Source organism: Arvicanthis niloticus, chromosome 13, assembly GCF_011762505.2.
Source record: "Arvicanthis niloticus isolate mArvNil1 chromosome 13, mArvNil1.pat.X, whole genome shotgun sequence".
Classification (NCBI taxonomy): Eukaryota; Metazoa; Chordata; class Mammalia; order Rodentia; family Muridae; genus Arvicanthis; species Arvicanthis niloticus.
In genome coordinates, this window is record NC_047670.1 from 15,596,600 (window position 1) to 15,621,639 (window position 25,040).

Genomic DNA, 25,040 nt, shown 5'->3' on the forward strand with positions numbered 1-25,040 from the left:
CCTTGGCCTACCCAGCCTATGCATCTCTGCAGCAGCCTTCTCATCTGAGAAGGAGCAGGTGGTACCCAACACAACAGCAGGATGAGACGAGGCGTGCTGAGTGCCCGCCACACGTCGGTCCATGCACACCGTGCACGGATTACCTCTGTAGCATTTGTAAGCCAAACAAAGATGGATCTCTATCGACATCAGCAAAACCACTTGGCTTTTAAAACAGCTAACTGCAATCCATTACAGACTCCTGGAACACGATGCACTAAGAAAATGGCCGATGATGAAGGATTTATAAATGCGTTTATTGGAAGCAGTTAAAGGAATACTGCCGAGCGCATGGGGCACAGAAACAGCGCTGGGCAGGAAGCAGGGGTCTTAGAGCAAAATATTTACATATTACATATATTCTGACTTACAGAGGGAAACTCATTCCAAAGCACTCATTCTGAACATGCTTTGAACTTAAATTCTAGTGTTCTCCATGCAAAAGCAAAAGCCTGTGTCCCCCCTTGCATTCTACCAAACATGATAATTTAAAAGCAAGACACTTCGAGCTGGTTCTGAAGCAGACAGCGGGGAGCTATAAACAGCTCCTCCAGACAGGATAAAGCCACATGAAAGAAAAGAGTGTTGGTACCAGGTATCTGAAAGCAGAGGAGGGAATACCAGTCATCGAGAGGCTGGCAGAGGGGCCGCTCTACCCGACCGGCCAGGGCTGCCTTTGCCATAGACAAGAGAGCCGTCAGCTCTTCACTGCAAGTTTCAGACTCTACTCAGTGATTAAACCTCCATATTTTGTTAATATCCTAAGAAACGTGATTTCTATACCGCAGAACCAAGAGGGCTTTCAGAGACACGGAGAAGCTGTGACGTACGTTAGGGTCCAGACCCCTGCTCACATAATGCACGTGTACACAGGGAGACAGCACAGCAGCACAGTTCAGGACTCTGCTCGGGATACTCTCCTCACCACTGCTGGACTCCTGCTGACTTGGATGGGTTCGCTCAGACCGAGGGTTAACTGTGCTGAGCCTCCTGACACAGCTGGCTTCCTGACTCAAGTGTCACTGTCTTGGTGGCACTCCAAGTTTGGTGACAGTGAAGGAGAGGACTTTCTCTAATGACTACTGACTACAAAGAGTTTCCTGGTGTTTTTCTGAATGGGACATCTTAAAAGTAAAAGTGAGAGGAGACTGAAGAGTGAGCTGAACTCCATAAAAAGCTGATTTTCAGACACTGCAATCAGTTCAGAATGAATCAAAGCTGCCCATGGCAACTAAACACTGATCAAGTAAATCCATGTTAAAGAAAAGACTGTTAATTTTCTGAACCTGTCTACTGTCTGACTAACTTAAATATATGCTTTTAAAGTCAAAGTTTCTAACAGTTCCAATTTGTTATATAAATTGTAAAAGAAATTAAAATTTAGGTTGAAAGTTTTCACTCCCTCCTATTGCCAGGAAAGTGAATAAAAACAGAACACAACTGTTGCAAAAGGAACAAACGAGAGAAACAACGCCACTAGCAAATGGAATCCTAGGAAAAGCAATCTGCTTTCTGATGGTCACTGCCCCTCCTTCAAGGCCTGGTCCCCGCTGTGAGGCCTCCCAAGCCTCTGCCTTGTCCACCTGATCACCCCTACACTTGGATCACAGCAGCCTGCAGCCTGGGGTGTCTCCTCAGACAGGCTGTGTCAGAGAGTAGCATCAGGATGCAGTATCACCAGCTACAGGATGAAGTTCAGCGGAACACATCATTCTTCTGTAAGGGTCACGGTAAACAAAAATCCTAAACACAGGCTTCACTGCCTTGTGCTAAGAAATAGTCTAAGAACTGAAAAGCCATACTGACAGGCCCTTGCCTCATCTCCGAGAGCCCTCAATGCACCAGCTCAGGCTGGTTATCCACAAAGGGCAGCACCCCACTCACGTAGTAGGCAATGCCTAGGGACAGCAAAGCAATGACCAAGATCAAGAGCAAGACCCTCCAGAAACCCAGGTCCTCCACAAACTCCTGCCACGTGGTCCGGAAGCTGGACAGGACTCCTTCGCCTTGCTGGAGGTTGGGGCTGAGCAGGGAATGGCTCTCCATGGCACTGTGGGAGGAGCACAGAGAAGAAAGAGGTGTGAAGACACACTCCACCTGTAAGGCAAGACACAAGACAAGCACGCTGCCCAGGGATGTGCTGGGTACTCACTCCTGGGATCTGCACATGGGCCTTAAACTGTAAACTGTGAACTGCACCAGTTAGGTCCCTGGCTTACTATCCAGCAGGCAAATTAAAATCCTATCAGGAAGTCCCAATGGGTGTCTGGAGGAAGTGGGAGGGGTGACACCATCAGGATACACTGTACACATGTGAAGTAGGAGGGGTGAGCTGGGTGAGCACCATCAGGATACAGGACTCAAACTGTAGCTGAGGCTGGCCTCAAACTATCAATCTTACCTCAGCCTCCTGAGTATTGGGAACACAGGTGTGTGTGTGTGTGTGTGTGTGTGTGTGTGTGTATGTGTGTGTGTGCGCGTGAAGAGTGAGCCTAGTTGAAAACTACTAAATTAAGAGAAATTCCCTTTCACCTTCACATCCACACTCTATACTCAAGTGAATTTTTAATTTACTGATTTTATTTTTATGAACATGAAGTCTCAAATTATGAATTTTCATTTTGAACATTTTAAAATATGAAATGTTGATATTAAAAGCTGAAATTTCCAGTGTTTAAATGGCAATGTAAATAGTCTACAGACTCCAGTGCTCACGGCCCTGTCGCGAGAAGTGTACGCACCACAGAGAGAGCAGGAGCTGTCTCTGGGGTGAAGGCCGCCCTGTGGTGGACTGAAAGTTTACAGGGTGCACTCAGCTATGTTATGGCATGTGGTCTAAAGCCATGAAAACTGTGATCATATCTATGTAGGAGCTGTCCACTGGTCACGGAAGCTCACTATGTCACAACCCACTCCTTTCCTCTCTCCCAGCCAACGGCACAGAACAAAACCAGCACACGGCAGTGCCTCAGAGCCTTGCCTACCAGAAAGCATGGCACACTCATGCAAACTGGCAGCCCCTTATCCTATGATTTGATTTGAACTCTTGACACTTGACCATCGGTCATACATTATTGGAGATGTGTTTCCGGTCTCCAGCTTCTGCCTTCCTAATGGGCCGTTTGTGCTTAACACCCAGATTCTTCTTATATGAAAAACTAATAAGACACTTGCAGTGAATCTACAACAATATGGAAATTTAAAAAAATACCAGCAAGGTCTATAATAAGATTAGAACTTTTGAGAAGTCAAATTAAAACCAAGAGGCTTTTGATGTTTCATTTGCCTGAGCTAACCCCTCTCATACTGAAAGATCCGTGTGTAAACTGAGAATTCTGAGAGCCTTCTCCAGGAGGCCCCCCGAGCTCTGTTGATAAAAACAGACTAACAGAGGCTTTATCCAGGGAATGCATCCTACCACCCAGGGGCTATCTGACTCCAGTAGGGAGGAGGGTGGCGGGTGGCATGGGGTATGGGCATGTAGGTGTAGAGATTATACATACACACACACACACACACACACACACACATATACACACACACACACACACACACACACACACACGGACTTATTGGAACAGCCTCAAACTCACTATGTAGACCAGGCTATCCTCAAACTTGTGGCAACCTCTTGCTTTTGTCTCCCAGTGCTGAGATTTCAAGCGTGTGCCAAATGCCTACCTTAGTCTTTTTTTTTTAAAAATATATGTCAGCTGCACCGTTTCTGCCATCCAATTGTCATGACAATAATACAGTTAAGGGCTGGAGAGATGGCTCAGTGGTTAAGAGTCTCTTCCAGAAGACCTAGGCTCAACTCCTAACACTAACAAAGCAGCTTACAACTATCTGTAACTTCAGATTCAGGGGATCTGATGCCCTCTTCTGGCCTCTGTTGGAACTGCACACATGTGATGCACATTCATACATGGAGACAAAACATCCATACACATAAAACAAATATTTTTAAGAAAACATAACTGAACTTAGAATAATATGCAGATGGGGAAATACTTTTTGTCAGCTTGATTTTTAAGTCCTACACAAGTTAACCTGCATCTCACAGAACCTCATGAGAATACATAGCAAATGCACCGCTAGGAAGGCGGCCACGGTTAAGTTATAATGACTCCTCCTACTTAACCCTTTGTATTCTCCCTCAACTTGTTTATTGCTATGATCTGTGCTAAACGTTCATCTTTTTATGTCTCACTGAATAGCCCTGGGTGGCCTGGAACTCACAGATATCCTCCTGCCTCTACCTTCCAGTGCTGGGATTAGAGCCATGTGCCCCGCTGGCTGGAACTTAGTGGCTTTGAGGACTTTCGAGGGTGTGAACTGTTTCTACTATCTAATTCCTAATACATCATCAGCACTCGTCTCAAACTCTGCACTCATTAGTCACTTTCATTGTCCTTCCAGGTCCTAGGGACCCTCAATCTCCTTTGTTTCTATGAATTTCCCTGTTTGGGCACTTCATGCCAACCAAATAAATAGTATGTGTCATTTTATGCCTGCTTGTTCCATACAGCTTTTTTTCAGTAGTTATCCTGATTGAAGCATCTGTCAACACTTGATTAGTTTTTACAGCAGAGTAATGGTCCTTTGGGTAAACAAGCAATGTTTATTCTTTCCTTAGTGGATGGACATTTAGTATGTGCCTAGATGTGGAATTGCGGGGTCATATAGTAACTCTGTATGCCTTTGATAAGCCGTCAGATTGTTTCCTTAGTGGCCCCCTTCTATGCTGGCTTCAGGAGTCTACTATCCCCACAACCTCAGTAACAGTAGTGACGGCCTACCTGCCTGGGTACACCTGTCCGCAGAGTTAAGGAATATTCCATTGTGGTTTGATTTGTATTTTTGTTGGCTTTCTGTAAGGGATTTATTCATTTCCCCGATTTGTATTTTTATAACAGTTTCTAAGTGGAATTTAATCTCAGCTACTGTGGACCGAGGGCAGGAGTAGGTAGGAGAGCCCCACCTACTGAGTGGCAGGGTGTTTAACCGTTTACAAGGAGAAGCTTCAGTGTCCACGGAGCTGTAAGGACACAAAGGGAACACAATGTGGGCAAAGAAAAGCAGGAGTTCACATTGCTACCAAGATGTACAAACTATTCATGACCTACTTACTTAGTAATCATGACAGGCAGAATAAAGTCCAAGTGTGTTTCTGACTAGGAGGCCTAGTGGCTGGGGTCCAAGTGAGAGCTCCAGAATGCACCATGACACACGTGCACTCATGAACAGAAGGCCGGGGCTGGAGAACTGCACAGCAGTGAGGACCACTTGTGTGCAATCTTGACAACTGGAGCTTAAACCCCTGCACCCACATAACAGGCCAGGAACCCAGGCTCTGAAGGAGGGGAAGATGTGGGGAAAACACAGGCCTGGGTTCAGGAGAAACCCTGCCTCAAAAGAATGAGAGTGGTTGACGGCGCTGGAAACCTCTTCTGGCCTCTCTAGTAGTGCACAGATGTGCACATCGGTGTCACAAATGCACGCACAGATGCACGCACGCACATCTTTAAGAAGAAGCTTACAGTAATCTCTTATGTTATAGAAAGATGAAAACACTTTGCAGAGGCAGAGTTAATCACTGTTGCCTACCTTGGCACACGGACACTGAAGCCCTGCAGAGGTGAAGGAGAGGGCTTCGCGTGTGTCTGAGCCTGTTACTTTGCCTACTTGTCAGCGTCTGGAAAACTCAGGAGCATCCCCAGTTCACAGTAAAACCCTTTGAGCTCCCTTAGGACAACAGGAAGCGCTTCTAACTGACAAAGCGGGGCCAGCGAGGGAGTGGAGCCACAGCCAGCAGAGGAAGGAAGCTGTCACGCCTGTGAGGGCATCAGAGTTGGGCTGTGAAGGGCTGACCTCTGCGAGCCCAATGGCGTGGAGACCGCTACAGCCGCACAGCTGGGACGACATGGCTCAGCTCACTGAGTAGCTGAACGCTGAGACACAAGGCACCCTAGACTCCAGGCCACAGCAACCCAGGTCAGGCCCGTCGGCTTTGCCTGTCACTCTACAGACTCTTGGCTGACCTTGCCTGTGCTCCCCACCGGGCTAGGCGACAGTGAGGGGCAAGCACACATGAGGACCTTGCCCACCCCACACCTGGGCTCCCATTACATAGAGGAGCCCACAGTTCTTTACTTCCTGCTCCTGTCAAAGTTACCTTTTCTCCTTTGTTTGAGTTGTGAGCACTGTGTATGACTGAGACCCACATAATCGGGGTCTTACTATGTAGCCCTGGCTGGCTTAGAAGTCATGGAAATCCTGCTCAACCCCGAGGCCAGTACTGCAGGTGTGAGACTGGAGAAACACTTTCAGTGACTGGTGTCTGCTTATGATGAGTCTCCCCCTCCTCCAGATTTCCCAGCACCCCGCCATCTCCCCTTGGAATGCATTTGCTGTCTCTGATGCAACCCAACTTCTGTTTTTCATAAATCCCACTCTTGTGATCTACACTTAAAACTCGGAAGCCCCTCAGACTCTGCCTTTAACTGTCTCCTGTCCAATCTTCTTCCACTGTGGTGCATCTATCTGACACTGAGTGAGCACATCGTCATGGGCACTTCTGTCAAGTTCTGCAACTGTAATCTGAAGCCACATATGTGAGACTCAAAGAAAAAGTCACTCAGTGACTGGCCATGCCTTAGACAACTGAGTCCTTGGTACCTTTCGCTCTCCGCTGTCTGCATGGTCTCCAGCTTTGAGTGCGCGCCTCTGTTAAATCCTTTTACTTCCTGTTCTTCCAAAGACTCCAGCAGTCGGATGACATCTTTATTCACGCCCCGGCGCTTTGCCAGAACTAAAGGGGTAGCACCTTGATGATTGCTGAAAAGAGTCACAAAAAGAAAGGGTCACTGCTGCGGTGGCAGCACCACATGGCTAGCTCCTGTCAGTGAGGGAAGTATGTGCCATTGGTTCACAAGTCACACAGAGCAGAGCCAAGCAGGCCAGAAACTGACACTTGAATTAACTGGAATTTTCCTTCCAGGAAATCGAAGAAAAGAACATTTAGGAAAAACAAAGAACAGATGACAGTAAATGAAAGAGAAAAAGAGAACTTCTAGGTGGAATTGGGAAGTCTAGTTTGAGAGTCTTAGACTCGGTCTTTGTACATGCTGTGAGTATATTCATGTATGTATATGTTCATGCTTACACATATGTGTGCATGCAGACATATGTTTATACACGTATATGCAAAGGATCTAATAATGAAAGCTGCCTTGAGTGCTGAACTATTTGACTCTAGCAAAGGAAGAGCAGTCACGCCGACTCCAGTGTCAGCTCCCGCCCCACTCTGTCCTGCTGCTACAGAAACATCTGCCGCCATGGCTCTGGTACGCCAGGACAGCAGGAACCTGCCAGAGCTTCAAGTTCAAGCTCAGCTTTGAGGGGAGCTGGACCTTCCACTCAGGAGATCGGGTGTTACTGGTCCAACAAAACAAAACCCCACGGTGTCCTCCAACTGTCCATCCTGAAGAGGACTCAGGCCCGGAGCTATGACAGGGCTAGCATGTTCTAACAGGAGACACGTGAGCTGTGCAGAGGAACTGGTTCAAACTGCAGTCTTTATAAGCTGTGTGACTTGATGCGCCTGTCTCATGTGTAATGTGAGCGAAGGGAGGGTCGGGGACTAATGCTCAACACACAGACACCACACGGGAGAAATCCAAAGCATGGTTAAAGCAGAGCCGCCAGGGAGAGCGCTGCTCAGGGTGAGCTGAGAACCGTGAGCCGGGAAAACCACCTCCTCCTTCTGCTGTTGAATTTTACCTCATAATGAACAGAAGCCAGCGACTGTTTCACACACGCGCATGCACACTTGTACACTTGCACACATACACACGCACACACGAAGCTCATGGGCTCCCATACTGTGTGCTCAGGCTTCCATTCCTTTCTGAACTTGTCAATGCAATGGATCAGGTGGTGATCAGCCCACAGCCTGCACATCTAATGGGAAGAAACGGCGAGGCTTCAAAGGAACAGAGAACTCACCAAATATCAATCTTAAGTCCGTTGGAAACCAAGAACTGGATGGTGTCCACATGGCCACACAGGTGGAGGGCCGTGTTGCCCTGATAATCCGTGGCCAGAGGATCAGCACCAAACTTATGTAGCAGCTGGCAGATGTCCACGTTCCCTCGGGCCGCAGCGAGGTGAAGGCCTGTTCTGCCTCTGCTGTCTCGGATATTTGGGTCAAAGCCACTTTCCAAAAGCCTCTTGGAATAGGTGAAGTCTCCATCGATGCAAGCTTGAAGCAAGGGCACATTAGTCTGTGAAGAATCATTCACAAAAACGTAGGACATTGTCTGTGGTGGACGGACACTCCTATAGCAAGAGAGGAGGTGAGGGACAGCCGGTGAGGCCAGCGGCAGCCAGTCAGAGGAACACTATTACCATTCTTGTCTTGTTCTTGGAAAAAATTTCCTCACCAAACAATAATCACAAAAGTATCTACTATGTTTTATTTTCCACTACAAGATTTTCTTTTTCTCATATCTGCTGGATCAAATGGCAATTAAATTACTGTGAAACTCTTAATTTTTACCACAATAAAGAGCTGAAATATTTTTAAAGCTAAAATACCATTAGATTTAAGGTCATCCCCTTATAAGGAAACACATGCATACTTGAAGCTGTAGCAGCCATCTCTACATGCACACACTCCAGATGGCACTCCACATGTGATTCTTACACACTTTCTTCTTATAAGAGATGCTCTATAGGGTTAACAGAAGACTCTGTGGGAGAAGCCTGCTGACCTAAGGTAATGTACCCCATAGAACACTGTATCTGAGGCGCAGGATTTAAGACTTCATTTTAAAAGTTAAAGGAACTAACACACTGATTTGTAAGTGTCATTAAATCAACAGACTTTTACAGAATTAACCCTTTTCTGCTGTTTTATAGTCACCTCAGTACTCAGTTTTGCCAAACTCTCAGGGACTAAGGACTGAGAGATGAGGAAGACAGACACAGGCGGGGGCAGCAGGTGTGCCCACTGAATGGGTCATGCACCAAAGCCCCCACCCCACCCGGGTTCTGCCATCTGAATTCCCTGGAGGCTAGGCACATAGTAGGCGGCTCTAGTACCAAGTCCCATTAGTGTTCCAGAAAGATGGCACCTGAAAAATTACAGGCTGAGGCTAGCCCTGCACTGCCTCAGCCACAGTACCTTCTGCTTCACAAGCTCTCTCCTTACCCTTCGCTTCAACTAAGAAGAAAGTAAAGTCTCTCAAAAGGAACTCTGAAGAGAGAACAGAAAAGCAGTGATCTGGCAGTTACAGAGAAGGCTCCTTTTTAAAAAAAACAAAAACCAAAAAACCACTTATTTATTTTTCTATCATGTATGCATGTCTGTGTACGCCATGCATGCATACCATTGTCCATGTGAGAAGGCCAGAGAACAGCCTGTGGAAGTTGGTTCTCTCCTTCTACTATGTGGTCCCAGATATCAAACTCAGAGCATCCAACTTGGCTGCAAGCACCTTTATCTTCTGAATCGTCTTGCCAGCCCCTATGGAGAAGGCTCTTCTTCACAGGCTCAGCCTGCATAGTTTCTCACTGTATCTTCCCACTCCCTGAGGGTCCGGGAGTACAGAGGCCACAGGCACTGGGCCTGGCAGGTTCTCGGCCTGGCTATTAGGTTCTGCAGCCCGGGCTACCTGGCTCCAGAGCACTGCTCCTGTTCTTGGCTCTGAGGCAGGTATCAGCCTACACATACCAAGGACCTGTTCCTTCTGTTCCTTCAATTCTGGGCCCAAGCTGAGCAGGCATACACTTGGGGTTCTTACTGAATGTTGTGTAACTCTAGCAACTTCAAGGTAAGTTTCATTATCCCTGAATTTCTGTGAGAGTCCCTTTAGATTTCAGGCCAAGGAGATGGCTGGCCTTACTGGTCTTTCAGACAGAGACCTGGACAGAAAAGACTAGAGACAAGCAATCAATCAGTAGCCAGTGGACTGGGAATGACGGACTCTTGACCCAAGTCAGTGGCAGAGCAGAGGATCTTCTGGGGAGGGAATTGAACATGACCACAGTGAACAGCAACTGTTAAGAACACTTCTGAATACTTGTGACTACAACACAGCATCATCAGGGGTTTGTGTGGGGCAGGGTTTATTACACGCAGGGCTTGGCCAGCCTCTAACTCCTACTCCTCCTGCTTCAGCTACCAAAGCTGTCTTGAAATAACAACTCCTTAAAAATTGATCCCCAGGGCTGGAGAAGCAGCTCAGTGTGTCAAGGCCACTTGGTTGGAGAGGTGGCTTAGCAGTTAAGAGCACTGGCTGCTCTTCCAGGGGACCTGGGCTCAATTCTCAAAACCTACCTGGTGGCTCACAACTCTAAGTCCAGTGCCAGGGATCCACCACCACTACAAAGACACATATGCAGGCAAACTCCAAAGCACATAAAATAAGGATTAATAAATCATTTTAAAAAGAAAGCATGTGTCGTTCTTGCAGAAGACCCACCCAGGCCCAGTTCCTGGCATACACATGGTGGTTCACAGGCATCCATATCCCAGGTGCAGGGGACCCAATGCCCTCCCCTGATCTTGGTGGGCATCAGGCACAGACTTGGTGCACAGACAAAATGCAAGCAAAACAGTCACACTCTTAAAATAAATCTAGAAAAATATTTTTTAAAAATTAAAAAGGCATAGTCTCCATGTAGTGGTTATCTTCTCATACACACACACACATACACACACATACATATATATGTATGTATATGTATGTGTATATATATATATATATGTAATCCCATCCTAATATTTTATTTAATAAAGATGTTAGCAGTTCTTTTGTGAGAGCATTCTCTTAGTTTCCTCCTGCACTACTCACTGGATTGGAGCATCAAACAAAACAAACAGACAGACAAAAACCCAACACAAACTGTTTTGGAAATAAAAATGCATATACCAAATGTTCTCAAGAACAGAGACGTGCTGGCTATGCTCCGTAAGAAATGATCTGGGTGTTTTGACTCAGGCCTTCTGGCTGGCTGGCTGGGACTCCTCTGGAGTGGCCTGGCTGGGGAAGAGTCGGCCCTGCTGTAAGGTGAGAAGTGAAGTTGGTCTGTTTCTCTGAGGTTCTGAAGAAGCTGCTCACCTCAACCCTACAGTTAAAGACTCCCAGGCAGACAGCACTTCCCCTTGGTCAGAGAGGTGCAGGCCACTGATCCCTGCACGTTCTCAGGCTATGAAGAAATCCACACCACAGCAGAGCATGCAGAAGGTGGGAGATGAGCTGTTCCCCAGCGCCACACAGAGCTGTATCTGAATTCCTAACAAGGTTCAGCAAAAAAATTGTAATGAATCCAGAAGGGTCGATGACAACGAGGAACTTCACTCACAAGGGACAGTGTGAGAAAGAACGCACTGTTCTGTGACACACAGCAGGTCATGGGGCCTGTGCACATTAACCAGAACACCTGAGGTAAAGCAGCAACCTGCCAGGCCACCCAAGTGACTGCCAGGCACTCAAGTTGTACATGAAGGAGAGTGGAGGGGTGTGACTGTGACGTGGAGCTGTGACTACTGACAAAGCACAGGCAGGAAAAAGTCCTCCATGTGTCATCTACACAAAGAAGCCGGGCTCTGGAAGTCACCCTCAGCCTCTGGAACTCTGATCACATTCTCCACAAAGTAAGTGGAAGCTAACCTCTAACTGTAGCTAACTAATTTTTGAAGAGCCCAGGGCCTTGGATAGCAAGGTCAGTCACTGGGCTACCTCACTAGCGCCACAAAGAACTCTTAGAAAGAAAATGCTATTCGTAAGGGGGGAGCTAAGCAAAGAGCCAAAGAGTATGGCTCAAGCAGACAAATCGGTCTGGGTCCGCATCTTGTCTCTGCAGCTCTCCCCTGCATGGCCAGGCCTTGCTCTTAAGTCACTTGTCACCCACCTCAGATGTCCCCTGTTCTGTGTAGCAGTGTACCCAGCCTGGACCACAGAAGGGCAGCATCAACCACTAAACATTCACTGTGCCTGGAATCTTAGCTATGTCATGTTAGCTGGTTGCACTTAAAGTCCAAATCTCAGAGAAAGCTGGAGGGAGACACAAGAAGTCTGACCTTCGTGAGGAACAACTCTCAGGACCGTAGAGCTAGTTTTCTTATTGCTGGAAGCTGTCAAAGTTTGGCCTCTCCATCCAGATGTGTGTGGCGCTGCACTGCCTGGGAGTAAATCCAGCTTGGCTCCTTTTCAGCTGTGAGACTGGGCCCTCAATCTGAGGTTATTACTGTCTCAGGCCGTACAACACCCTGTTGTGCTGAAGCAAACGTGCAAGGCACATCCAGCCCTTGGTAACAGAGTGGCTTCTAGCAATGGGGTGGCATCTAGTGGGGAGCAAAACCTCCAGAAAAGAGCTGGCAGAGTCAACGCACAACGCCTGCAGTAGCTATGGTGGGGCAGCCAAGCCCCAGAAAGCACGGGGCTGTCACGAGGGCCTGGTCTGTAAAGGGCAGTGTGCATGAGGCTGTCCGCAGATGGGCACACAGGCAGACTTGTGAGGGGTGGTGAGGGCTGTGCAGCCTCAGTCACAACTCCTGCCCTGTGGGTGGCACTGATACTGTCACTCACCCCACCCTAGCTCTCCCTCAGGTCTCAGCTGGGACCTGAACCTAAATAACAAGCAAAGAGGTTTGGGCAGGACTTGAGAGCCACCGACTTGGTGAAAAGCTCCATTGAGCATGCTTTCCATTTACACCCCAGACTCTGGACTCACAGTCCTGGGTCAAAGTACACAAGTTCTAGGATCAGCTTCTTCACGGCCAGAAGCTAACGTGAAGGTGCCGTGTTTAGTATGGGCTGTGCTGACAAGCTTACATTTTGTTCTCTAGCCAGTATCGACAATCAAGTACATGCACTAAGGACTTGATTTTCATTCAGAAAGTCTCTGGTAAGCGCGTGCTGCACTCCTGGTTCAAATGCACTGGTGACATCACGCCTACAGAGGAGCAATCAGAAGCAGGTATTAAAGTTAAGACACCAGAGAAAAATGTACACAAAACTGGCTGTCAGGAGGACTGTGAAATCTCACTGCATACCCTGCCTAACATCACAGAAAGCAGCAGAGGGAAGCGGTGTGGGGGAGAGGGAGCCCAACCTGGAGTCTCTGTGGTGCTGGTTGTTCTTATCCCTGTAAAGGAGTCCGGTGACTTCCAGAGAGAATACAACCGTAATGAGCCGAAAGCAAGAGCTTCAGGAGCCATGGAACCATGCCAGTGTGTACTCATAACCCTAACTCTACAGATCCACAGATCTCCCGGTGAGCGGTGACTGCTCACAACCCAGCATGCACATACTCAGGTCTCAGGAAGGGAACAGGCACATGCACTCACATTCCAAATGGACTCCCCTCCTCTCAAGAACAACAAAGCTCTACAGTGTCACCTGCTCCACAGGAAGCAGCCCGACACAGTGTTCTGAAGCAACCCTGTCGTCACCGAGTACAAGTACGTTTTTGTAGAACAACAATTACAAAGTCTTTGACAATGTCCTCTAGTGTACAGGAAGTGACTCAATTCCTGGACTTGCTGTGCGTAAGCATTTCTCACTGAGATAACAAGCAAACCTTTACTCAATTTTTTCTTCACCAAGAAGAAACTAAAAGCACAAAAACAGGGATGTCTGCTGTATTCTGACAATACTTAATTATTTATTTCTTTATTGATTAGAGTTTAGTCACAACTCAACTTTTAGAAGATAATAGATTTAAATAATTTAAATAAAATTCCCATAAAACTATTAATTGCTAGTTTAGATAAATACTTTTGTTTTCTAGATTCTTTCCTATTAATTATGCACTTTTTGAAACTCTTAGTGCATGGGGGTCCTTTTCAGTTTATGATCTATACTGAACTGCAGGGACATTAAGCCCTGGGAGGTGGAGCCTCCCATGTCCCACCCGTGTTACTGATGGACAGCAGCTGATTTAACAGCATTTTCACGTCCAACAGCGCCACCTTGTGAGGCATCCAGGCTTCAGCATGGTTTAGTTTTAGAGACAGCCTTGCCTTGTATGTGAAAATAGAATTATGCACAGTGGCTGGCAGGAACTGCATCCTTCGTGCAAAGCCTCCATCTGAACAACACGGGGAGCAACTTCTTCCTTCACACAACCTTCAAGAGGGTCTAGTGGATGTCCCCAGGCTGTCTGACTACCGGGGGCTACACACATCATAGTACTTTCCTATTACACCAAGTGACCTTCATAGACCCTTAAAACCCAGCAACTCTTACACATCCTGCTGAGCCAATATGCCACCCCAGAGGCCTTGGTCTGTTTGCTGCACACACCTAACACACGGCTGCAGAGGAATGAGCTGCCAACTTTCCCAACAGCTGCTTAAGACAGCATTATCACTAAATGACCCCTGAGTTAGGAGAAGGACCTACCACACAGGAACTGGATACTTAAAGCTGAAGCCTCTGAGAGGCTTCACAGGGGCTCTGGCCCTCCCCTCTTGGCAGTGACGTGTAGCGTTGCCTTTTGAGGCCTAGTGAAGACAGGATGAGTTCAAGGATCCGATGTAAGAAGAAAATGTGTTCTCCTCACATTTCCAAACCCAAGCAATGGGATAAGAATATGTCAAGGATTGCAGACGGAAGTCAGGCTGTAGCTGAATCTTCTACATGCTGTCACTTAGGAAACTGTGGTGGGTGGAAAGTGGGGAATGCCTGTAACCTGAGGCAGAACAGACCCAAAAAATCCCAGAGTTTTTCCAGCAGATACTTTCAGGTAGAAGAAGAATGAACCAGAGCAAGTCTCCGTCTGGCTGAGAGCCAGCCCAGAGGGAATCGGTGTCGGGGAGAGGGAGCCCACACCTGTCCTAGCCTGTCCTAGCAAGGTGTCAAACAGGCAGGCAGGTTCAGTCTCCCAAAGAGCTCTGGGGAATCTTTCAGTGATGGGGGACAGAGGCTGGCAAGTCCCCGTGATCGCAGGAATTATGGATTCATAGTGGGGTAGTGCTGTGTGTGCAGAGAGGTCAGAGGCACAGGATCCCCTGGAAGTGGAGTTACAGGAGGCTTTGAGCCACCTCCCATAAGTGGGTCCTCTGGAAGAGCAGACTGTCTCTTCAGCTACACTCAGACCTGCTGTCTTCCAGGGCGTGGCCTCTACTGTGAATAACATCTCCTGCCTGAAGGGATCATCCAGTGCAGACTCAAGACACCAGGAGTTAAAGCTCCTTGCTATTTTACATACACACCTCAGATTTCTTCCAGTTCTTATTCACTGTCTCTTAAAACCACACTTTGTCATTCACACTATGACTAATACTAAGGAGACTGGCAATCATGGTAAATGCTCTCATTTTTTAAAATGTTCTACGTGACCTGTCATTAGAGACGTAATGAACTGTAACACCTAACAATTCTTTATTTAAACTCTGAATAACTGTGACTTTGAGCTTTTGTTCTGGCACTCAAGAGGACCACACTGTTCAGAAAAGGTCATTATGACATGAGAATTGTTCTTTAAGATGCTTTCAAAGGATGATGCTCTCATGAGCTCCAAGTGCTATAACAAGTTTCTTATGTTTGAGTTCGTGGGACAAATTATATCCCAGAATGCACAAGTTTTGGATTCTGGAAAATGAACTGAATCAGAAACGTTTTGTATCTTAAGCTACAGAGGCATAAGAAGAGACAAAGGCAAATTAAAGCCAAGCTTCAGGCTCACAACAGCTTGTAAATATGTCTTTGCCTTCAGCCTGTCTCTCCAGCAATACTCAGCCAAACAAACCCTCCTAGACAGCCTTTCTTTTATCTGTACTGAGCTGACCTTAGTTTTTAGTTATGGTTCATCAGATGACGTAGGTGTTACCACCACTTCAGAAACAGATACATCTGGAGGCCCTCAGGCTGCACCACTATCGTGGCTGCCCCTCCTGGACTTTAAGTCCCACCACCTGATTCTAATACACAATTCTGATGCACAAGGACCTGTGACCTTCTACCACTCCCTCACTTTATGGATTCTTCTTTTATATCCTTCAGTGTCTGCCTCAGCCCCCTCTAGGGGCCAAACAAGAAGACATCTTTGGGCAGCACTGTTGTTAAGGCTCTTCAGCTAGGTTCAAGGCCGGCCTCTGACATGGTCCTCCTGCTGTGCTTACTCAGAATGCGCTCTGAGCCCTGGTTACCGATCTCCTATTCCAACACCACAGGCTTCTGCTCTAACTCACTCCTCCTTACTTCAGATATCACTGCTCTCGTAGCTTACTAAATGTAGCTTACCTAGATGGAAGATTTTAAACAATTTATAAATCCCAGAGGAACGCTGAGAACTATAGAATACAGGTTCTACAGCCAGGGATATTACTTTCAAAATGTAAACAGACATGGTCTCAGCTACCACAGGCAATGTATCTCTAGCACATAACACACTGCTCTTTGTGTTTGTCCCTACCCTCTACTCCATTCAAGCAGGGCTGCGATGCCACCAAGCCTTACCTGCCTCTGTTCTGTAACAGATCTTCAATTCTCACATGGCAAGCAGCCCAACCTTGTTCTTATGACTGTCTTGTCATCTGCCACCTTGCTCGTCCAGTGAGCCAGTGACACAGCCGGTCCGTTTCTCCCTGCACTTCACACTTACCCCTTCTCTCAACTGTTCCACAGTTTCTCCCGTGTCCTTTATTGTTCTCTCTCAGTCACACCAATGTTCAGTTCCTTAGTCTGCACCACAGCCTCTTGCCTTTAACCATACCTACTATGTACGGTCTGGATGCAAAGTGTTGCCCCCAGAGGCTCAGGTACTGGAGGCCTGGTTCCCAGCTGCTGGGGTTACTGGGGGAGACAGTGGCATTCTCAGCTGTGGGTCCAGCTGGAGGAAGTGAGTCACTGCAAGCATGGCTCTGCTTCCTGTCACCATGAGGCGAGCAGCCTTGCCGCCTGTTCCCAGCTCTGTGATCTAGCTTCACAATGGCTCTAGAAGCAACAGAGACTATAGACTACGATCTCTAAATTAGAAATAAAATACATCTTTCCTCTTCTCAACTTATTTATACCAGGAATTCTGTCATATTGAATAATCACTGGCCAATGCCCCACCTTTCTATAGCTACTGAGTTTCTGTTTCCAGTCAAACCTTTGACTTGAATCCTAGTCTCTCCTGACGTATTTGAACAGGCATCTCAAGTATGACTAAACCCGACCTCTGCTTCACGTGCCACCGACCCCACATCTGCTCTCAGTCTGTCAGCGGTCGGTTTCTCCAACATGGCTGCTCCTTCTTACTGCACGGAGCCCTTGCATCCATGGCTTTATTTCTGTTGCTTTCAACGACCCATGGTCAATCATAGTTCCGGGACATCGATGGGAAACTGCAGAGAGAATTCATAAGTTCTCAAGCGCACACTTCTGAGTGGTGCGGTGGACTCTCAAGCCTTCCAGTCCCAGCCTGGACTGGGCCTCTGTGTAGCAGGCCGTGTTTACCGCAGGCATTTAGCCGCCATCTGGACTATCAGATCAGTGCCACAGCACTGGCAATGTGATGCTCTGGCCCATGTGGCAACGCCTCTCTCATTCACCTCGCTTCATCTCATCATGCAGGCATCTTGTCACCTCAAACCCCGGAGGAGATGGACACACAATATATATTCTTAAATAGGCAGAGGCCAATTCATGGAACTTTTATTATAGCATAATGCTATTTATTGTCCGATTTTGTTACTGATAATAATCTCTTACAGTGCCTACTTTGTTAAGTAATTGTATCATGTACACCTATATAAAGAAAAAATAGCACACTATGTAAGGACCCGGTACTATCCAAGGTTCTAGGCGTTCATGGAGGTCTTGGATTATATCCCCAGGAATAATAAAGGGCTATGGTGCTTTGTCTCTCTGACTCCATCTCTGGTTTTACAGTCGGCCTGAACGCATTGAGTCAGGTCCTGCGCTCTTCTGATCAAAGCACTCTGACTACCTCCTCCTCCCTGGAGACCCAGCCTTTACTAGCACCCACTAGGTTCCCGGCTTCATTGCTCCCCGCCCTCTGTTCAAACCCAGTGGCTCCTTGTTAGTCCTGTAACAGGCTGGTGTCCTCCAGGTTTCTGTGCTTGCTGTACACTTGCCCCTTGACAGCTGACAGCTGCCCTGCACACCTTCAATATCACTTCAGCGCATTCTCTTGGACACGGCTTCTTACTCTCAAACTGTGTAAGTCCCTTCCCAGCACAGCCTACCCCCGCCCTGATTTACTTTCTTCTTAGTAATCGTTACCATCTAACTGGATTTATTTCCACTTTTAAGCAAATCATTTCATTACCCCCATCTTCCTGCGGGGAAATGTTAGCTCCGTTAGATCAAGGACTTAGGTTAGCCCTGGTTCTTAGAATTGTCCCACCATGAAAAACAGTTATCGGCCTGCTGCATGAACCCTAATATCGCAACTCTGTTAGGGGGCTTGGGGTGTGTGTGTGTGGTACAAGACAGGGTTTGCCCTGGCTGTCCTGGAACTCTCTATGTAGACCAGGCTAGCCTCTAAGATCTGCCTGCCTCTACCTCCCAAGTACTGGGATTAAAGGCTTGTGCCAACACATCACATGCAGCTGTTGACAACACAACTCTTAAATCCTACATTAAATCCTAACCTATCAAATCCTAAGATAGCTAAGCAAATTGGGAGTCAGTGGTGGTTAGCTTTAATTAGCTTTAATTGTTAACGTGACACAAGAAGGAAGCACCTGGGAAAGGAGTCTCACCGAGGAAGTGTCTAGGTTAGGTTGGCCTGTGGACATGCCTACGGGGGATTTCCTCAATTGGGTCAGTTGGAATGGGAAGTCCCAGCCTGTGGGCAGCCCTGTGTCAGGAGCGCTGGGCCTTGGACCACATGGAGAGGAGAGGAAGCCACTCTCTGCTTCAAGTCCCTGCCAATATCACTTCTCCTCGATGACAGACTGGAGTCACCAGTGTTTCTCCCTGGAGTTGCTTTGTCCCTTCAATAGTAAAGGAACTTAGACTCTAAAAGCCCCAGTCTCTGGGACTGGGAAATAACACCCCCAGTCTCACAGTGAAAATCCTTGCTCTTGCAGGCAGCAACACAATTTGCTCTACAGAATGTGCCCTGCCTCCTGCATTCCTTGTCATGTGGCAGTTCTCTCCCACGTCTTTCTGGTGTCCTATAAGACATTAGCTTATTGTAGGAGGGGGAAATAACGTTCTGCTTGACAGAATGCTGTGTGTACAAGGTACACTCACTCAACTGCTGTAAAAATACAATTAACGAACACACAGCTAATGTGTGTAGACAAACAAGACACGCTTCTACATCAAATCAACCTAAACTGGAACAGTGAGAACCCAGGATGTCTAACTTTATTATCACTACAAAGCTTAATGAACACATGTATTTCTCATTAAATTCCCTATAAACTAAAAGGACAGTGGCACTTACTGTCCTTTACATATGCATACGTCTAGAAGAAACCAGTTCAGGCTACAAATTGTATCAATAAACAAAAATCTTAAGGAACACTACCTTTGGAAGGTAAAGGGATGCTGGCGTGAAGTCTTGTGCGTCTCCGATCCCACTTACTCTGCCAACTGTCTGGACTTAGGTTAATTTAGACTCTGTGCCTCAGTTTATCTGCAAATCAGAGATGGTATTTGTCAGGATTGTTGCAAAGGTTTTAAAAAGGAACACCATTGGGCACAATATCTGACATGAAGACAGCCAGCTGTTACTGTAACATAAAAACCACCATGCCACTGATAGCGCCTTGGGAGACGCTTAAGTACCAATGCCACGTTCTGAAGAGTGAGCCGTGTTACTTACTCGTCCATAGTACACGCTTACTACATTCCTCAGCCAATTCTAGATTCTGTGGAACGCTGTTAAGAATAAATGTCTTTTCCCTAACACAGTTGCTGGGAAATCCAGAGAGAAACCAACTGCTTTTTAACGACGCATGTCAAGTGTGAAAGTTCATGATCACCTGAGGCCTAAGCACAAAGTGTGCAAATTCTGTCTCACCGGGGGTACCCTGGCCACTGTGACAGTCTGGGCAGATCACACGCACCGCCACAACGCCCACACACGCCCGGGCTGCGGACTCCTCATGAGTCGCTAAGGACTTGACAATTCCTAACTATGCTCTATGCTCTGCATCCCGGCCTGGGAAGGACGTCGCCGTCGGGCTGGGTTGGGGCATGGGCTGCTGGAGACTCCCCAGTATCCGCAGGCATCCTCCGCGCAGCCACCAAGGCCTGACCCGGGCCCTCCCGCCAGCATCGCCCGCGGAGAAGCCACTCGGACCCGCGCAGGGCTGGATCTACGGCCCTCAGAGCAGCTGTCACTGGCTCCCGCCCTGCTGCTGCCCACCGCCCGCGCCCTGGTACCTGCGCCCGCGGCAGCAGTGATGGCAGCAGCTCCTCCTCTCCAGCGGCGGTGGGCCGGGCGCGGATGGCCACAGAGGTGGAGCTCGCGCGGGGCAGAGCGGCCTCGCGTCCCGCAGCGGCACGCCCCCTGCAGGCGGGAGGCTCGTACGGCGGCTCAGCCTATAACCTACATCTTGCACATTCACCTCTTTTTCTAAACATACGTCTCATTTCCCTCACTAAGTAGAAATTTAAGAGGCAGGAAAAAATATATTAAGTGTCACGCGCATTAGTTCATTAGTTTCCGGCTGTGGGGGAGATGTTTAAAATCTGAATCCACAAGTTAGCAAATAATGGCTGACGAATCTACTCAAAGATATGATTCTGACGAGTTATTGTCGGATAGAATGCTTACGCCGCACTTGTAAGGGTTCCATGACTTATCGTGACATGTGTACAACCAAACCTGAAAATGATGATACACCCATGTACTGAAACATTCTTTCACATGCTCTCTCTCTTTCTCTCTCTCTCTCTCTCTCTCTCTCTCTCTCTCTCTCTCTCTCTCTCTCTCTCTCTCTCTCTCCTACAGTCATACAGTCAAGGTGACTTCTTTTAAACACTGTTTGTTCTCTGAATTCTAGAATCATCCACCCCACCAGCTGACCCTGTAAGGTGTTGTCCACTCAAGAATTCCATCTAAGCTCCCCCTGTCACCACCCCCCACCCCCATGTCAAATAGATGTTTGGCTTTATTGCCTGGCTTGAGGAAATCTCACATTTCTTTCACTTAAGAATTATAAGAAGGCTGGAGAGATAGCTCAGTTGGTAAAGGACTTGCATTGCAAGCATAAGAACCTGAAGTCAATTCCCAGAACCCACATAAAAAGCCAAGCATGCTGGTTATATGTGGCAATCCCAGGTCTGGCCAGTGGGAGATAGCTGGCTCTCAGGAGGTCCCCCTCAGCAAGCCAGCCTGCCAGGCTGGGCTATTCATAGAGCCTTGGGCCTCAATGAGAGTCCTGTCTCAAAAAATCAAGGTGGTTGGCTCTTAAGGTATGTCACCTGGGGCTGACCTCTGGTCTCCACGTGCAAGTGCACATAAGTATTTGCACATTCATGTTCATGCATGCATGTGCTCATGCACATATACACACACAGGCCACACACAGAGGCGCGCACATACACACACACACACAGGCACACATACACACACAGGCCACACACACAGGCCACACACAGAGGCACACACACACACACACACACACACACACACACTGGTTCTAAGAGACCAGAGCAGGGTGATCTCCAGGGCCACCAATCATCTTAGGCTATTTAACATTTACTGTGCAGTGACTGATCATAAATATTCTGTAAATTAGGGACACATTAATCAATTTGTCAGTGACTGAGTCCATAAGATCTTCATATTTGCCCACACACTGTGTCAAATCATTGGGTAATTTAAATGGTAATTCTATTCATATAATTTATTCTTCCCTGGGTGGTGTATCAAACAACTTGAGAGCTTATTGATTGCTTATATTCTAATTTATCTTTTCTTCTTCGTGAATTATGGCTTCTGTTCAGCAGGGAAGATTTATGGACTGTGAAGACAGCTTTTTTTTTTCTTCCTCTAAGGAGATTAAAGAAATAGACTTCGAGTTGCCGGTACCCTCTGACTCCTTGTCCGCATGTCTGGTACTTGACATGGTAGAGACTGAACATCTTCAAGATAGACTCTACTTTTACATCCCCGAGATATCTTCATACTTAATGGTAGTGACCATAAATCAGAAGATTATATCCTCCTAAATGCAAAGTAAAGAGTCTCCTACTGTTCTTTTGCTTACTTGAACCCTGGAATACAGGGCCCCACTGGGTGCTGACTCCCCAGGAAGAGTTCCTGAGGAAGTCTGAAGAGAAAGAGGCAGCAATCTTAATCAGTGGGGACTGAAATAGCTTCACAAACTTGTGTGAACACACTTCCAGGATCCTTCCAGAGGCTTGGAAGGGGTCTGTATAGGAGAGGGCTGTACCTCAGTTTCATATTGTCATGGCAACAAACCACCAGAAATCTAATTGTTTAAGCCATTGCATTAGTCATTTTACAGGCCAGGAAGGCTGGCAGCCACAGTGTTTGCATCCGGCTAAAATCCAAAGGCTACACTGCTTTTAGAGGCTCTTCAGAGACTCCATCTCCCTAACATCCTCAGCTTCTAAACCAACCTCTTCCCCCCAGTGTGTGGCCGGTCCTCCATTCGATGACTTTTCTCTTCCCTGGATTTCGCCTCCATGTCAGCATCTTCTCTAACTTTGTCTCATCTCTTACAACACCCCTGTGCTTTCATGGGACACACTTGGCCGCTCCAGAATGATCTCATCTCACTTTTCTGTGGAGGATCACTCTTGCAAAGCCCCCTTTCCCTGGAGTGACACTATCTACATGACACCTAGAGTCACCCAGGAGGTGCCCTGGGTGTGCTGGAGAGAATTATCCTGAGTACATTAACTGAAGTAGGAAGACCCATGCTATGTGGGTGACACCTTTCCCTGTCTGTGACCTTGGCCTGTGTAAACAGAGGAGGGGACTGAGCAGAAGCAGGTATCTGTTGCTGTCCACTTCCTGACTGTGGGTGCACTCTGACCAGCTGTCTCAAGCGTTTATGGCCATGGCGTCCCTGAAGAGATGGACTGTGCCCTAAACTGTGAGCTGAAATCAGCCTTTTATCCCACAAGCTTTCTTTGTCACCTTACTTTATCACAGCAACAGAAAAAGAAGCTGAGACACTACGCAAAGGTGCATGCGTGTAGGTTCGGGGCATTGTGGGGAGGTGGACATTTAAAGGCTGCCATCTTGTTTACCATGAGTGCTGATCTTAGATTTAACTGTAATCAGGAAAATGTCCTTCTTTGTCAGCACCACAGATACATTTGGTTGCAAGTTCTGACTGGGATAAGATAATGAAATAAAGGAGCCTTTTCCATTGACAAAAGACAGCAGTGATGTGTTTGGATAAACATTTATTCTAAGATTCGATATCTATTCTTCATAGTTAAAGGGCAAAGGATCAATCTGTGTGGCAGAGTCACGTCTTTACCCTTGAACTCTCAGCACGTCGACCAGAGTGCAGACACATGGGCTGCAGTGGTCTCCACCCTAGCGGCACAGTCTAGTCACTATGGGAACTTTAAAATCGCCTGTGCCAGTCAAGATCGATTCAAAGTTGTATAATAGTGGAGTCTAGGTGACTGTTTCCCCTGCCCCAAGAACCGAGTGCGTTAACCAGGGCTGGCTGGAGAAAGCAGTGTTAGATCTGAGCAAGGCAAACACAGAGGATTGCCCAGGGCAAGATTTTCAAGGTTTCTTTCTCCTTAGGGTAATAAAGATCTAGGCTGTGCTGGTTAAGCCTTCCTATATGGTCTCAGAAAATGCAGAAGACTTTTAAAACTACTAATGGGGCTCTGACCTAAAGAACACAACCTTCTGGTCAGAACCAGTTCTCTGTGGAGAAAGAAATGTGTTCAGAATGGGGAGGTATTTTTTACACTCAGGACTTGCAAAGGAAGAGGTCCATCCAAAGCCAGGATTGGCAGTGCATGCCTTTAATCTCAGCTCTCAGGAGGCAAAGGCAGATGAGTTTGAGGCCAGTCTGGTCTACAGAGAGTTCCATGACAGCTAAGGCTACATAGAGAGACCCTGTGTACATGTTCCAGGTCTTTTTTGTTTCTTGTAGTACTACACATTGACCAGGAGAGGGAGACATGCTCCCGAAAAGTGTAACTCCCACAGCTCTCAGGTCTCTAACCAACAGTGAATCAGATTGTGTCAGGTGCAAAGGTTCCTGGGTTCTCAGACAGAACCACAGACTAAGCAGACAGAATGCCATGCTATAGCACACATTCATCCGCACCAGGATTGGATCAATCTCCGCCCCACAACACTTGAAACACTTAAACCACAAGAAAATATGTTTTTTTAATTAGAAGGACGAAGCTGAAAGCCTGGGAAGGAGATGATTGTTTTTCTTTGCCAGAACCATCCAGAACCATCCAGGGTTTCACTCAGAGGAAATGAGCATCCCACGGGAACACAGATAGTGTCTAGCACTAATTTACTTCCCTCCCACAGCTGCACAACACCCTGCAGACCCTGCTCAGGTGACTGACACTGTGCAGAACTACTGTGTGTGTGGATAAGATAAAGGGTTTGTTCCGGGAGCCGCCTTATGCAACTGTACTAGATGCTCAGGAGGTGGTGGCTTAGGAAGGAGTGTTGGAGGATCAATAAGCACCTGCTAGCTGCCAAAAATTCATTTGCCACCAAACCTGCTGGCCTGGGTTTAATCCCTGGGGCTTGTTAAGTCTGGGTACAGAAAAAGCTAAAGATTCCCACTGGTCCGTCCCCAACCTGGGGACGTCTGCTTAGTGCATCTGGTGAGCAGCTCAGAACATTCCAGTCCTCGGTGTTGTTAGAGGGCTCACTTCAGCCCAAGCGTGAATGGAGCTGAGCTCACCCTAGGGACTCCAACAGAACTGAAAATTTATCTCAGAGTGTCCTCTCTTCGTAATCTCAAAACAAACTCCGGGTTACACGGAAGCAAAGACATTCTTTAGTCCTGCCTGAGCTGTGCTCTGCTGTCCTTTCTGCATTTCCAC

At 47.4% G+C, this 25,040-nt stretch overlaps 2 protein-coding genes across 7 annotated transcripts in view; both read right to left on the reverse strand.

Annotated features, from left to right (window-relative positions):
• Nucleotides 1-275: 275 nt before the first annotated feature.
• On the reverse strand, nt 276-19,654 carry Ankrd46 (ankyrin repeat domain 46). The gene is made up of 4 exons (XM_034517066.2): nt 19,543-19,654; nt 8,047-8,379; nt 6,718-6,876; nt 276-2,089 (listed from the first exon to the last, which is right to left on the reverse strand). The coding sequence occupies exons 2-4, from the start codon at nt 8,355-8,357 to the stop codon at nt 1,873-1,875; spliced, it is 687 nt and encodes a 228-aa protein (XP_034372957.1). The 5' UTR covers nt 8,358-8,379; nt 19,543-19,654; the 3' UTR covers nt 276-1,872.
• Snx31 (sorting nexin 31) overlaps nt 8,338-25,040 on the reverse strand; it is an 81,193-nt gene continuing 64,490 nt past the window's right edge. For all 6 annotated transcript variants that reach the window (XM_034516987.2, XM_076911266.1, XM_034516986.2 and 3 more), the window contains 2 exons: nt 19,543-19,650; nt 8,338-8,379 (listed from right to left, as the gene is read on the reverse strand). The gene's annotated coding sequence lies outside the window, so the exon portion shown is untranslated. The remainder of the gene's footprint in view (nt 8,380-19,542; nt 19,651-25,040) is intronic.

Coding starts and splice junctions, on each gene's coding strand:
- Ankrd46 (XM_034517066.2), bottom strand. CDS start 8,357: ATGTCCTACGTTTTTGTGAATGATTCTTCACAGACTAATGTGCCCTTG. Junction 6,877..8,046: donor GGACTTAAGATTGATATTTG/GTGAGTTCTCTG, acceptor GACTCTTTTCAG/CAATCATCAAGGTGCTACCC. Junction 2,090..6,717: donor CAGACAGCGGAGAGCGAAAG/GTACCAAGGACT, acceptor CTCCTCCCACAG/TGCCATGGAGAGCCATTCCC.